This window comes from Phodopus roborovskii, unplaced genomic scaffold (assembly GCF_943737965.1).
Source record: "Phodopus roborovskii unplaced genomic scaffold, PHOROB, whole genome shotgun sequence".
NCBI lineage: Eukaryota > Metazoa > Chordata > Mammalia > Rodentia > Cricetidae > Phodopus > Phodopus roborovskii.
Genome location: NW_026126549.1, coordinates 7,837,501 through 7,852,818, shown reverse-complemented (window position 1 = coordinate 7,852,818; position 15,318 = coordinate 7,837,501). Strand labels below are relative to the sequence as shown.

The 15,318-nt window shown below is 39.0% G+C and overlaps 1 protein-coding gene across 2 annotated transcripts in view; it reads left to right on the top strand.

Moving 5' to 3' along the window:
• Window positions 1-8,606, top strand: part of Trim36 (tripartite motif containing 36) — a 40,814-nt gene extending 32,208 nt beyond the window's left edge. For both annotated transcript variants that reach the window (XM_051200791.1, XM_051200792.1), the window contains exons 6-10: window positions 724-977; window positions 1,168-1,292; window positions 4,029-4,319; window positions 6,738-7,035; window positions 8,144-8,606. In XM_051200791.1, the coding sequence (XP_051056748.1) occupies window positions 724-977; window positions 1,168-1,292; window positions 4,029-4,319; window positions 6,738-7,035; window positions 8,144-8,498 (1,323 nt within the window). In that variant the 3' untranslated portion in view covers window positions 8,499-8,606. The remainder of the gene's footprint in view (window positions 1-723; window positions 978-1,167; window positions 1,293-4,028; window positions 4,320-6,737; window positions 7,036-8,143) is intronic.
• Window positions 8,607-15,318: the final 6,712 nt, after the last annotated feature.

The window sequence follows — 15,318 nt, the reverse complement described above, 5'->3', positions numbered from 1 at the left end:
CGTTATCTTATGCTTTTTATGCAAATAATCCTTACTTATCCTCTTGAGTAATTTGTTATCAAGGAGCTCTTTGCAGGAGAGGGGGAGGGGTAGGCTCTGAACCCAGAGTTCATGCTTAGCTTCAGCTTAGCCTATAGCACACCACTGAGTAAGGAATAAAGCAAATAAATTGTAAATACCTTAGTAAAGACGGTTGAGAATTTTTTTTTGTTTTTAAAAGTTCTATGGCTGTAATGTAACTTTAGAATAGCTTTCTTATTTAGAAATACTGCTGAATGTTTGCTGAGTGGAAAACCATCTAGAATTGCTGTATTTGTGGTTACATCAGTTCAGTTCTGCCCTTTATTTTATCTCTGGAAATTGTTTCTCATTTAATTGAATAACTTGTCTGTTATCGAACAAAATTAAGCACAAAGTGCTGAGATTACGAAGCAAATCTAAATGGGAGCTGACAGTTGTACTTTGTGTGTCTGATGCCAAACTACAGGATCAGACAAAACCTTTCCTTTGCAACGTTTGGCCTTGTTTTGTTGAGTTTGATATTATATAGGACACCATATGGGAAGACCTTTGGGTTTATGGATGAGGTAATGCTTGTGTGTCCTACACTAGTGCAACAGAGGCTGGGTTTGTGGACCAGATAATGCTTGTACTCTCCAGTCGTGCATGCGCTGGAGAGGCTGGTTTCATCGCATGAGGTAACCCTTGCGTGTCTTACACTAGTGCAATGGAGAGAGGGCGAAGGAGGAAGCACTGGCACATTTTGAAAAGCTCTTTGAGATCCTGGAAGACAGGAAGTCATCTGTCCTCAAGGCCATAGATGCCTCTAAGAAACTAAGACTAGACAAATTTCACACGCAAGTGGAAGAGTACCAAGGCCTTCTAGAGAACAACGGGCTCGTGGGTTACGCCCAGGAAGTGCTGAAGGAGACGGATCAGTCTTGCTTTGTGCAGACAGCGAAGCAGCTCCATCTCAGGTACTGGCTCTTGCTCTTTAGCTTTTGAAGGGCTCCCACTGGGTCGTCCCTGACTTAAGGAGCATTCTGGGCCTGCTGCATCCTGAATGCTAAATTCACTGTTGGTTTCTTTGGCCTGCCACATTGAAGGTGTTTAGAATGACTTGCCCTTTTAAAGAATGGTTTTCACGTGAAATGTGTCTGTCCACAGAATCCAGAAAGCTACGGAATCTCTGAAGAGCTTCAGACCGGCAGCCCAGGCTTCTTTTGAAGACTATGTCGTTAACACATCCAAGCAGACAGAGGTGCTCGGAGAACTGTCCTTTTTCTCTAGTGGTAAGTGCTGAAGGCTGGGCCTCCTCGCTGGCCTGCATGCATGCTGCAAAAATGCATTCCTCTCCCCTTTGACATAAGTTTTTCATGATCATCTATCCTGGAACCTTAGACTGGTTCCTATTGTCTACAGCTGTACTCTGGCTTTTTAAAACACTGTGTACATGGCATCACGTTTGTTTTGTTTTTAAATTATAAGCTTACTTTTTAGTACATGAAATCTGGCTTAAGGAATATTCTGTATTTCCAGCCACATTGAATTAGGGCCTGCCGCAAGGATCTCAGCTTAACTTAGTATCCCTTCTGAAGATGGAGTCTCCAAATAAAGTCAACCTTCTGAGGACTATTGTCATAATCAGGGTTATGACTTCAATATATAAACTTCCAGGAAATGCCTGAAACACAGGGAGGACTTCCTTCTAGTCCATGTCTCACCACACTTACCTTGCTGAAGTTTCTCTTCTTGGGTGGTTGAAGCAAGCACTGGCCACATGCTGGAGAGATGCTCAGTGGTTAAGAGCAGCAGCTGCTCTTGCTGATGACCCGGGCTTGAGTCCCAGCACCCACATCACGTGGCTCACATCTGCCAGTAATGCCGGCTCTAGGAGATCTGATCAGCCTTCTGCTCTCTGAGGGCACCTGCTCACATACCTGGTCCCCAAACATATGATCTGTAAAACCCACAAAAAAATAAGATTTTTTTTTTTTTTGAAAAAAGGAAATTTGTCTTCCTAAAAGGTAAAAACTATGGGTTTCTGTGGTGTCTTTTCTTTTTAAACTTAAATCTGAATCTGGTATTATTTATTATGATTTCTTCCAAGTAGGTGTTATTTCAAATGCTGATTTTACATCCTAAAGTGTTGGTTCTGTGTACATCAGTTGTGTTTTAGATATATGCTAGCTTACTTTTGAGCCTTAAGCTTTTATCCATGGATCCAAACATTGCCCTTAGAAGGGTAAGTCAGACCATGGGTAGTCATGGGTTATGCTCAGGACACAGCAAAGGACCAAGAAAACGATGGGTAGAAGAGAGGAGAAGCCCCCATTTCCTGCCTGTGGATATATTTCATTTTCCCTACATGCCCATTCTTATAGCCATGTGACTGAAGATACTCTGTGACTCAGTCCTGCTGAACATTTTAACTCCAAAGTGTACTTTGGATGTGTTTTCAGATCTTATCATGGCTGTATAATCTCCAGGTATGTTAGTGCACTCTCAGACTTCCTTATATGCCACTTGATAAGTGGCTGTGGGATAAGTGGAAAGCAGCAGGGGCATTTTCCTTATTTCATTTCCTGCCTGTGGTTTGGTGTAAGTGGGGGTGTGTATGGGTGTGTGTGTTTGCGATGTAATTTATACAAGCTGAACAAAAAACTAGTATGTAGCAGAGGATGACCTTGAGCTCACTCTGCTGGCCACACTGGGATTATAGGATGTGCGCTCATGTCCAGCATACATGTAACTTTAGACCTTTCCGTATGTCAAGCTTATGAGTCTAGTGTAGAGAAAAGGTTGTGTGTGCACAACGATTTAGCTGTGATATTGGTCCATTTTTTTGTTGAGAAGCTATAGCCTAGTCTAATCTGCTACTCATTATGTAACCCAGGCTGGCCTTGTATTTATAGGCATCCTCCTGTCTCCTAAGTACAGAGGTTACAGCTGTGAGCTACCATGGCTGGCTTGAAACATTGTACCTTTAGCAAAATGTTAGAAACTACCTCTTTCAATACACAAGTCTTGATTGATCCATACAGTGAAGTATTACAGAAAAATGAAATCGGTGCAGTGATTACTGTGGAATTGCCCAAACTTTTGTGGGGTTGCCCTACTTTGTTTCTGTTTTTCTGTTTTGTTGGTTTTCCGAGACAGGGTTTCTCTGTAGCTTTGGAGCCTGTCCTGGGACTCAATTCTGTAGACCAGGCTGGCCTTGAACTCATACAGATCTGCCTGCCTCTGCCTCCTGAGTTCTGAGATTAAAGGCATGTGCCACCACCACCCAGATGTTTGTTTTTCTTAATTATTTTTTTTTGTTTTGGTGTGTGTGTGTGTGTGTGTGTGTGTGTGTGTGTGTGTGTGTGTGTGTGTGTTGTCCTCAGTTACCTGTCTTGTTTTTTTGAGGCAGGGTCCTTCACCTGACCTGGAGCTCACTGATTTGGCTAGACTAGCTGGCCATCTAACTCCAGTGTCTGCCTCCCTAGAGCTTACATTTACCCAGCTTTCCTGTGGGTGCTGGAGACATAAACTTGGGGATTCAAGCTGAGCTACCCCACTAGCTGCTTTAAAAATCTTCATGTCTACACTAAGAAAAGTATTTGGCTTTGCAAGTCTACATTAGAAAATATTAAAGAAAATGCTGAATAGACTTTGATCCAAAATCACAAAACTTAACCTTTTAAGTACTGAAAGTATTTATGTAAATATAGACAAAAATTTCAACTCCAGGGTCATACCCACAATGGGAAAAGTATGGTTTTAAAAGTAACACTTCAGTGCTTTAGAATTGATACTGATACCACTAAATGCTGTAATCATAGCTTAATTTTTGTCTTATTTTTTACTTATTTTTTTCCCATTTCAATTATAATTACAAAATTACCTTATGTTATATTTATCATCCTTTTTATGCATAGTATCATAAATTTAGGAGTTCCTTGGGGACTATAGAAACTTGTCAGTACTTAATTTTTGCTGAGGGAGATAATATCTTAACATTGTGTTCTGTGTCTTGATTCTCTCAGGCATAGACATTCCTGAGATCAACGAGGAACAGAGTAAAGTGTATAATAATGCCTTGATAAACTGGCACCAACCCGAAAAGGACAAAGCCGACAGCTACATTCTTGAATACCGGAAGGTTAATAGAGATGAAGAAATGATGTCATGGAATGAGATAGAAGTGCATGGCACAAGTAAAGTTGTCTCCAACCTTGAAAGCAACAGTCACTATGCTTTCCGAGTGAGAGCTTACAGAGGTTCCATCTGCAGCCCCTGCAGCAGAGAGCTGGTTCTGCACACTCCTCCAGCTCCAGGTACTGGGGATACTGGAATCAGAAAAGCAGAGTGGGAGAGGTTGGGAAGTGGAAACTGGTGGTGTCTTCATGGAGACCTACATTTGAACCCAACTTTGTGCTTTTGAAAGACACTAGGCAAGTAGATTCTGTCCTTTGCTGGGATTTAGAAGTGACCCTGAATCCCAAAATATCACCTCAGAGGCTGTATTAGATTGACTAATCAGACCAAAAAAAATAATAATAATAAAAGGCTTTTTAATGATTGGGGCTAAATTGGTATTAAAAAAACGACAAGAATACTATTTAAACAATTAAAATTGCATAACTGCATGTGCTTGGTGGAACATGCCTTTAATCCCAGTACTTAGGAGGCAGGGGCAGGCAGATCTGTGCATTTGAGGCCAGCCTGGTCTGCATAGTGAGTACTTGGCCAGCCAAGGGCAAAATCATAAGATGCTATCTCAAAGCAAAATACCCAAAACATAAAACCATACCATGGTACTGGAACTTTTTAATAGATCAGTTAATGACAATGTCTAACATAGAATATTGATAGTTATTTTTAAAATTCTTTGGTGTGAATCTAAGTCTCACATGCAAGGTTTCTGTTTCAGTGTTCTCCTCTGCCCATGAGGGTGGGAGGCATATATTGGGACCAACTTTCCCTCCACACAGACGCTTCCCGGTCCCTGTTACCCTGCCTATCTTTCTAGGTTACACTGATATTATTTATTAGAGAGGTTGAAGAGTTTTACAGGATAGGAAGGACAGACAGGGGAGTTGGTATCTCCTGTAGTCTCTGCGTAGATGAGGGACACTTAGAACTAAAGTTGTCCTCAGTCATTGTAGTGGGAAAGTATTTTGTCTGGCCTGCCACTGCTTTGGACGTGCTCACTTGTTTTCTAGACATCGGACTCCACCCCTGTTTTAGTGTCTTATGTATCCATATTCTGAATTTTGTCTTTCCTTTCCCGTCTTGTCCAACGTAAAGAAGAAGTGTGTGTGTGTGTGTGTGTGTGTGTGTGTGTGTGTGTGTGTGTGTGTATGAACACACATGTGTACTTTCAAGGCATATTATGGCTTTTAAAAATATTAGCATATAGATCTATATGGTTGGCTGTTATTGTTTTTCTTGAATTTTATTAAAATCATTAGTGAAGTTGAATGTTCAAGTATTCAGTAGACATTTAATGCTGAGTGCTATCTTTAGTTTTTTTTGTCTTGGTAAGTAGGATGATGACTTTGGACAAGGATTCTGTTTTTAGTAGCAGCTGAGGAGGAGAGGACATGCTAAGAGTTTTATCTTCTTCAAGAGAAGCTACATAAATACTGGGGCTGTTTAGATTTACTGTGCAAAGTAGGAGATATGGAAGATGGAAAAGAATCTAAAATAACTACGTGAGGACATTAGCTCTGCCTCTGTGTGGGGCCTGGGTTTAGCTTGCTGGCAGCCATTTTTTAAAAAATGTAATCTAATAGGATAAGATTTACCATTGCAAGCACAATCACAGTATTATACAGCTATCAACATTCACATCTCCAGAAAAAAAATTTAAAATCCCACATGAAAATCTCTATCCATTAGACAGGTCTTCATCCTTCTTCCTATAGACGCTGGCAGACTCTCTTCTTTCTTTCTGAGACTTTGATTCTCTGGGTACCTCAGAAGAGCAGAACTGTGCAGTAGTTGTCTTTCTGCATCTGGTTTATTTTGTGTTGTTCACATTGTAGTGTGTCATGTTATCCTTTTTCAAGGCTTACCAACACTCTGCATTATTTTGTTGATGGATTTTTTTTTGTTGTTGTTGTGTCTGCATTGGGTAGCAATAAAAGTTATGCGTACAATAGTTGAGTTAGCGCCATTCTGTAAATGAGGAACTTTAGAGTTTAGATCCATCTTTTATTAAATGTTTGAGCAGGGTGAAAACCTCTCTGAACGGAAAACCTACAATTCGATTCTTATACATGCTATGTTGACTGATAAGGGGGAAGATCTTATAAGTTCTGTTATAAAATATTTGGAATATTTATAAATATATACCACCTCTTCAGAACTTAAAATGGCCTCATGTACTCATGTACCACCCCCGATTAAACATTATAAAACAAATATTTTTAAAAGATGGATGCTTAAGTACATTTTATGTACAGTCATTACTATTACTGAGCCCAGGCATACACTTATGTTGGCAAGCATCTAGAACATTTGTTTCTGCTTTGGATATTTCTGAAGAAATCATGTATAGAGCATATACTGGAATATTCCACCTCAGTGGAAAAAATTAGAATGACGTAGCTAACTGGCAGTGACTGGCATCTTCTTCGCACTTCTTCAGTAATAATTTTTCTCTGAGAGCCATCGATTCAGCCTTAAGTGATAGAATTGCTGATAGATGGTGCTCAGGTTACTTAAGAGTATCTTTAACCTCCACTCAGTTTTCAGTTTCCTGTTTGATGAGAAGTGTGGCTATAATAACGAGCACCTCCTGCTGAACCTGAAGAGAGACCGGGTGGAGAGCAGAGCTGGGTTTAACATTCTCCTGGCTGCAGAACGCATCCAAGTGGGCTATTACACAAGCTTAGACTACATCATCGGAGATGTGGGAATGTCGAAAGGGAAACACTTCTGGGCCTGCCGCGTGGAACCATATTCATACCTGGTCAAAGTGGGAGTTGCCTCCAGCGACAAACTGCAAGAATGGCTGCGGTCTCCCCGGGATGCGGCTAGTCCAAGGTAGGCTTTTTTCATTGACACTGACTTTAAGAGTAAATTGGGTCTAAGACCTAACTCTAATGCACACACTGACTTAGTGGAGCCCATTCCATATGGAGAGATACCGTCTTCAGCTGTGGGGAGGCCTTCATCCTGCCTCAAGGAGATGATGGGACAAACTTAGTAGACTTCCTAGGGGGAGGTCTTACCCTCTCTGAGGAGCAAATGGGATGTGGGGTAGGGAGGAGATGGGGAGAGCAGGAGGAGAGGAGAGAGGGGGAACTGGGATTGGAATGTAAAAAAGTAATTAATTAAAAAAAGTAAATATCAGTGTCCCACAAGATCACCCTGAACATAGACTGGGACTCATTCATTGTATTTGGAACACACATTCCTTAGATTCAGGTAATTGTCTCTGTCATGTGGCTGCTTTAGAAAAGGACTCAGGGTGTCTTGTATTTGTTCATAAAGTAATATTTAATTTTTGCTGCTATGAGGGAGTCCATCCATTTTGCATTCCTCTTGATTATGTTTCAGCTTCAGAGCTTAAAGTTTGAAAGTTTCCCATAGTTCCTAAAGGCCACATTAGTTAAATCTACCCATACAGTGAAATGCCTTTAACCACCTCTTTCATGGCACTAGAATTTTCTGTAACTTCTTAGGTTTCACAGAGGGAAAACAACGTGGGAATCACAGTCAGAAAATAGGGTTCTCAGGAGGAGAATGAGCCATGCAGTTATCTCATGTTGAGTGGCTATTTACTTTAGCCTATTAATCCCATGGATGAGGGCATAGGTCTTTATATTTTATGACATGCCACTGTGTACCATACATATTTAATCTCAAATTAAACCCTTTACCCTCCTCTGCTTTTTTCAGGAGAAATGCATTTTTAAGTTCCTATTTATGCATAAATGTAGGTGACAGTGGATGGCGCTGTAGGGGATTTGGTACCAAGTACACAGTACAACTCTAAATGGCACTTTGCAGTCCATACTTTTTATGTGTGTTAATAGCTCACTTTTTGTGTATGCTAATTTTAGGACAATATGTTATTTTTGGAGGATGTGTTGAAGGTACTGAGGCTATGGCTGGAGATAAGCAAGGTCCTCTGTTCATTTTATTGTAGATATGAACAAGACAGCGGCCACGACAGTGGAAGTGAGGATGCCTGTTTCGAGTCTTCACAGCCTTTTACATTAGTTACTATAGGCATGAAGAAATTTTTTATTCCCAAGTCACCTACTTCTTCTAATGAACCTGAAAATAGAGTTCTTCCCATGCCAACCAGTATAGGGATTTTCCTTGACTGTGAGAAAGGCAAAGTGAGCTTCTACGACATGGACCACATGAAATGCCTGTACGAGCGCCAGGTGGACTGTTCACACACAATGTATCCAGCGTTTGCCTTAATGGGCAGTGGAGGAATTCAGCTTGAAGAACCCATCACAGCCAAGTATCTGGAATATGAAGAGGACGTGTAGCTTGGACACCACATGTGGCTCAGCTCAGATGAAAACCGTGAACACAACCATGCCTTGGTGTTAGTCTTCGTAACTAATTACATATCATTTACGTCTTCTGTCACCACACTTGTTTGCAGTGTATGATTCTTTATCTTGTTTTGCTTTGACACACAAGGTCTTGCTGTGAAGCCCAGGGTGGCCTCAAACTCTGTCCTTCTGTTATAGGCTCCAGAGTACTGGGATTATAGGTGGGCACCACCATACCCAGCTAGTATATGAGTCTTGAATCTCAGAAGGCCTGCACAGACTTGTCCCTTCTATATTACTGTTCTGCCTTTCACAAATGGTGGATGTGAAGGCTGTCACAACTAGTCCCAGGTGGTCCTTTATTTAAGTCAGCTGATGTTGCTATTATTTACATTCCTGTTGTTTGGGGGGGATGGTGGGATACAAAGTATTTATTGTGGTTTATGTGCTTATTTTTTTTTTTTCATTTTTGTATCATGTTCATGTCCAAAGAGAAGATATTTTAAATGCCTATTGATAGAAATTAGTCCTAAGCCATGCATCTTGAACATGTTGTTAATAGGAAAATAAAGTTACAGATAGGTAAAATGACAAAGGCCATAAAATGGTATATTTAAGTAGAAAGTTATGTATTTTAAAGTGTGTAACTACTGAGAGTGTATATTGTCTGGCAAATGAATACTGCTTTTTTTTTTGTAGACCACAGACTGTATTTATTGGTCCAGACATCTCTAAGAGTTGCCTGGGCTGTAATGCTTTTTATTTGGCATTTGTAGCAAACATGGTCTCTCATAGCAAACACAGGTTCTTGAACCTGTGCAACTTTTCACTGCAGTATAATTTTTTCCAGAAAATTTTATCTTCAAATTTTTTTACTTCAGAAAATACTTGCATTTATAGCAAATAATTATTTTTCAGAAATACTACTGAAGATGGACTGATAGTGAACGCCTGTTTTGTGAGTTTTGTGTTTTTGGCATAGTTGTTACACATGTGTTTCTGGCTTGTGTTTACAAATTTGAGAAGTTCACTGTCTTAACAGCATTAAAATACCAGACATATTACATGTTACTATTGTCCAATTGAGTGGCATTGCCTGTGACTTATTGTGTGGCCATAAACACTTGTAGTGTGAATCAGTAAACGACAAAATTATTTAGAAATAGTAACTAAAGTCAAAAGGATTGTGTACGTTTGGTTTGAAGAATTATACCTTTTCTAAATTGGATGCTGGTTTCTGCAAGATTATTCTTTTGGCTACCAAAATCATCTTTTCAGTAGACGATTTTTTATTTGAACTGCCTTTTTAAAAGCTAAAATGTCCAGACACTAAGACTTAACCCTGATCACTTATGGAATGTTAACATCTTAGTCGAGTAGCCACAATATTGGGAGCTCTTTAGCTTACTTTTTTTAGTTACCATTCTTAATGGAAGTCTGTTAGGCTAATCACACTGCACCAGACTCACCACTGACACCTCCCCCCCTCATGTAGACAGGTGTCTGGAGAACTTGTGTTTAGTGATTGCCATTCCTCTTCCCATATAACCAGCACTTTATGACACAGGAAGCAAAGAATGTACAGTGTTACCTGGATCATTGTGCAATAAAGCTGCTAAAGTCCCGTGTGTGTTGTCGTGTGATACTCAATACTCATGTAAGCACATGCCCTGTAGACGTTTGAGAATATAAAGCTTTAACAGGAATCAGAAAAGGAAGCTGTTTCAAACACTGTATCACTGTATAGAAACTGCTCGGTGGAATTTCATTTTTAATAAAAAAATAAATAAATTAAAGGAACTCAAGTGTGGTTATTCAAATTTGCACTCCAGGAATTTTTACTATGCTTCATGAGAAACTGAAACAAAACACTTATTAAAAAAGATGCTTTGTGGCCCAGTTGAGGATTTTTATTTTAATTTTTTTTGATATAATGCTGTTAGCCAGGTACTAGTTTCTTATTGGCTAGCTCTGTCTTAATTATTAACCCATTTCTATGTATTTCCATGTGGTCTTACCAGCGAGAGGCGGCTGGCGGTTCTGCTTTCTCCAGCCTCTCCATCTTGACTCCTTACTACTTCCTCTTTCCTCCTTGTCTCCTATTTTATTTTAATTTTTAAAAAGGTTTTTTTTTAAATTAATTTTTTTACATTCCGATCTCAGTTCCCTTCCCCCCTCTCCTCCCACTATCCCCATCTCCCTCCTCACCTCCCATCTCCTCCTCAGAGAGGGTAAGGCCTCCTCTAGGACTAGACTTAGTAAGTCTGTCCTATCATGAGGCAGGACCAAAGCCCTCCTTGCCAGACCCCCAACCCTGTGCCTAGCCTGATCACGGTATCTCTTCATATAGAATAAACTTCACTGAGTCAGTTTGTGCATTGGAGTTAGATCTTGGACACTGCCAGTGGCCTCATATATTGTCCCAGTCACACCATTGTCACCTATACTAAGGGAGTCTAGTTCAGTCTTAATGCAGGTTCCCCATTTGTCAGACCTGAGTCAGTGATCTCTCACTAGCTCAGGTCAGCTGATTCTGTGGGTTTCCCCATCAAGGTCTTACCTCCTTTGTTCATATTATCAATCCTCGCTCACTTGATTGTACTCCAGGAGCTTGGCCCATTGGTTAGTTGTGGATTTCTGCCTCTGCTTCCATCTGTTTCTGGAAGAGGGTTCTAGCTTCTCCTGGGTTGTGGATTGTAGGCTGGGTATCTTTTGCTTTATATCTGGTATCCACGAGTGAGTGAGTACATAATATGTTTGTCTTTCTGGTATTGGGTTACCTCATTCAAGATGTTTTTTTTTTTCTTTCTCGTTCTTGCCTGCAAATTTCAAGATGTCATTGTTTCTTACTGCTGAATGGTACTCTGTTGTATAAATGTACCACATTTTTTTTAAAATCCATTCTTCAGTTGAGGGGCATCTAGTTCGTTTCCAAGATCTGGCTATTAACAAATAATGTTGCTATAAGCATAGCTGAGAAAATGTTCTTGTGATGTGAGTGTGCCTCCTTTGGGTATATGCCCCTAAGTGGTATTGCAGGATCTTGAGGTAGGTTGATTCCTAATTTTCTGAGAAGCCATCATACTGTTTTCCAAAGTGGCTGCACAAGTTTGCATTCCCTCTGGCAATGGAGGGGGGTTATCCTTACTCCATATCTTCTCCAGCATAAGCTGGGTCAAATCTTAGCCATTCATATTGTTGTAAGATGGGATCTCAGAGTTGTTTTGATAAGCATTTCCTTAAGTGTCCTTCTGTCATTTGAGATTGTTCTGTTGAGAATTCTCTGTTTACACCTGTACCTCATTCTTAAAATTAGATTATTTTGTAAGTTGATGTCTAGTTTTTTGAGTTCTTGTATATTTTAGAGATCAGTTCTGTGTCAGATATGGGGTCGGTGAAGATCTTTTCCCATTTTGTCTTGTTGACTGTGTCCTTTACTTTAGAGAAGCTTCTTAGTTTCAGGATGTTCCACTTATTAATTGTTGCTATCAGTGTCTGTGCTACTGGTATTCTATTTAGGAAGTAATCTCCTGTGCCTATGCATTCAAGGGCACTTTCCACTTTTTCTTCTAAAGGTTCAGTGTGGATGGATTTATATTGAGGTCTTTGATCCTTTTGGACTTGAGTTTTGTGCATGGTGATAGATAAGCATCTATTTGCATTCTTCTACATGTTGACAGCCAGTTATACCATTTGTTGAATATGCTTTCTTTTTTTCTATTTTATATTTTTAGATTCTTTGCCAAAATTTAAGTGTTCATAGGTGTGTGGGTTCATATCAGGATTTTAAATTTAATTCCATTGTTCCACCTGTCTATTTTTGTACCAATACCAACCTGTTTTCAGGAATATAGTTCTATAGTAGAGCTTGAAGTCAGGGGTGGTGATTCTCCCAGATGATCCTTTATTGTACAGGCTTTTATTTTTGTATATTGTATATTGAATTTTGTTCTTTCAAGGTCTGTGAAGAATTGTGCTGGGGTTTTGATGGGGATTGCATTGAATCTGTAGATTGCTTTTGGTAGGATTGCCATTTTACTATGTTGATCCTACCTATCCAAGAGCATGAGAGATCTTTACATTTTCTGATATCTTTAATTTATTTCTTTTAAAGACTTAAAGTTCTTGTCATACAGGTCTTTCACTTGTTTGGTTAGCGTTACCTCAAGATATTTTATGTTATTTGTGACTATTATAAAGGGTGCTGTTTCTCTGATTTCTTTCTTAGCCCGTTTATCATCTATATATAGGAGGGCTACTGTGTTTTGTTTTTTGAGTTAATCTCGTAGCCTACTACATTACTGAAGGTGTTTATTACATATAGAAGTTCCCTGGTAGAATTTTTGGGGCCACTTATGTAAGCTGTCATATCATCAGCAAGTAGCAAGAGTTTGACTTATTCTTTTCCAATTTGTAACCCTTTGATCTCCTTTTGTGTTCTTATTGGTCTAGCTAGAACCTCATGTATATATTGAATAGATATGGAGAGAGTGGACAGCCTTGTCTTGTTCCTGATTTTAGTGGAATAACTGAGTTTCTCCATTTAGTTTGCTGTTGGGTGTTGGGTTACTGTATGTTGCCTTTATTATGTTTAGGTATGTTCCTTGTATCCCTATTCTCTCCCAGACCTTTATCATGAAGGGGTGTTGAATTTTGTCAGACTTTTTTTTATTATATAATGAGACGACTATAGCCTCATAAAAAGAGGTTGGCAATATTCTGTTTCTATTTTGTGGAATAATTTGAGGACTATTACTATTCTTCTAGAATTCTGTGCTGAAATCTAGTCCTAAGCTTTTTTTTTTTGGTTGGGAGATTATTGATAACTATGATAACTGTTTTTATTTCCTTAGGGTTATAGCCGTATTTAAGTTGTTTATCTGTTCTTGACTTAATTTTGGTATGCGATACATATCCAGAAAATTGTCTGTCTCAAGTTTTCCAATTTTGTGGAATACAGGCTTTTGAAGTATGATCTGATGATTCTCTGGATTTCCTCAGTGTCTTGTTATGTCCCTGTTCTCATTTCTGGTTTTGTTAATTTAGATATTTTCTCTCTGTTCTTTGATTAGTTTGGATAAAGGTTTGTCTATTTTATTCATTTTCTTAAAGAACCAACTCTCTGTCTCACTGATTCTTTATATTGTTTTCTTTGTTTCCATTTTGTTGATTTCAGCCCTCAATTTGACTACTTCTTGACATCTAACCTTCTGGGTAAGTTTGCTTCCTTTTGTTCTAGCACTTTCAGTTCTGTTAATTCACTAGTGGGATTTTTCCAGCTTCTTTACCTAGGCATTTAGTGCTATCAACGTGTCTCTCATCAGTGCTTTCATTGTGTCCCATAAGTGTGTGTATGTTGTGTGGCCATTTTCATTGAATTTTATTTCTTCCTTGACCCAGTTTTGACTCAGTTGATCATTGTTCAATTTCTATGCCTTTGTGGGCTTTCTGAAATTAATGTCTCCAACTTTTTTTTTTTGTATCTGTTGCTTTGTTTCCAAGTATGTGGTGCATTATTTGAGGAAGTTTCATAAGGTGCTGAGAAGGCAATATTTTCTATTGTGTTTGGGTGGAATGTTCTGTAGGTTTCTGTTAAGTCCATTTGAATCATAACATCTGTTCCCTTATTTCTCTGATAAGCTTCTGTCTGGCAGATCTGTCCAGTGGTGAGAGTGGGGTATTGAAAGTCTCCCATTATTAGTGTGTGGGGCTTAATTTGTGATTTGAGCTTTAGTAACGGTTCTTTTACAAATGCAGGAGCTCTTGTGTTTGGGGCATAGATGTTCAGAATTGAGATTTCCTCTTGATGGATTTTGTTTCCCTGTGATGAATATGAAATACCCTTCTTTATCTTTTTTGATTGATTTTAGTTTGAAGTCTGTTTTGTTAAATGGTAGGATAGCTATACTGTCTTGTTTCTTAGGTCCATTTGATTGGAATTTTCCCCCCAACCCTTTACTGTAAGATAATGTCTGTCTGTGAGTTTGAGGTATGTTTCTTGTATGCAGCAGAAGGATGGATTCTGTTTTTGTATCCAATCTGTTAGCCTGTGTCTTTTCATAGGTGAATTGAGACCATTTATATTAATGAATATTAATGACCAGTGATTTCTAGTTCCTGTTATTTTTATTTTTGTTGTTGTTTATGGCATTTTGTGTTCAGTTCCCTTCTTTGGGATTTGCTGCTGTAAGCTCATCTATTTCCTGTGCTCTTATGGACATAGGTGATTTCCTTGAGTTGGCATTTTTCCTTCTAGTACTTTCTGTAGGTATTGTTTAAATTTGATTTTATCGTGGAATATCTTTTCTCCAACTATGGTGATTGAAAGCTTTGCTGGTATCCATGGTCCCTTGGTACCTGAATAACATCTGACCAGGACTTTCCATTGAGAAGTCAGGTGGAATTCTGATAGGTCTGCCTTTATATGTTACCTGGCCTTTCTCCTTTGCAACTCTTAATATTCTTTCCTTATTCTGTATGTTTATTGTTTGATTATCATGTGGTGAGGGGCCTTTTTTTTTTTTTTTCGGTCCAGTCTATTTGTTGTTCTTTAAGCCTCTTGTATTTTTATAGGTGTATCCTTCTTTAGATTGAGGAAGTTTTCTTCTATGATTTTGTTTAATATATTTTGTGTGCTTTTGCATTGGACTTCTTTTGTCCCTATTATTTTTAGGTTTGGTCTTTTTGCAATGTCCCGGATTTTCTGCATGTTTTGTGTTAAGGATTTGTTAGATTTAAATTTTTCTTTGACTGATGAATCCTTTTCTTTCAAGTTATCTTCAACACCTGAAGGTTTTTTCTTCCATCTCTT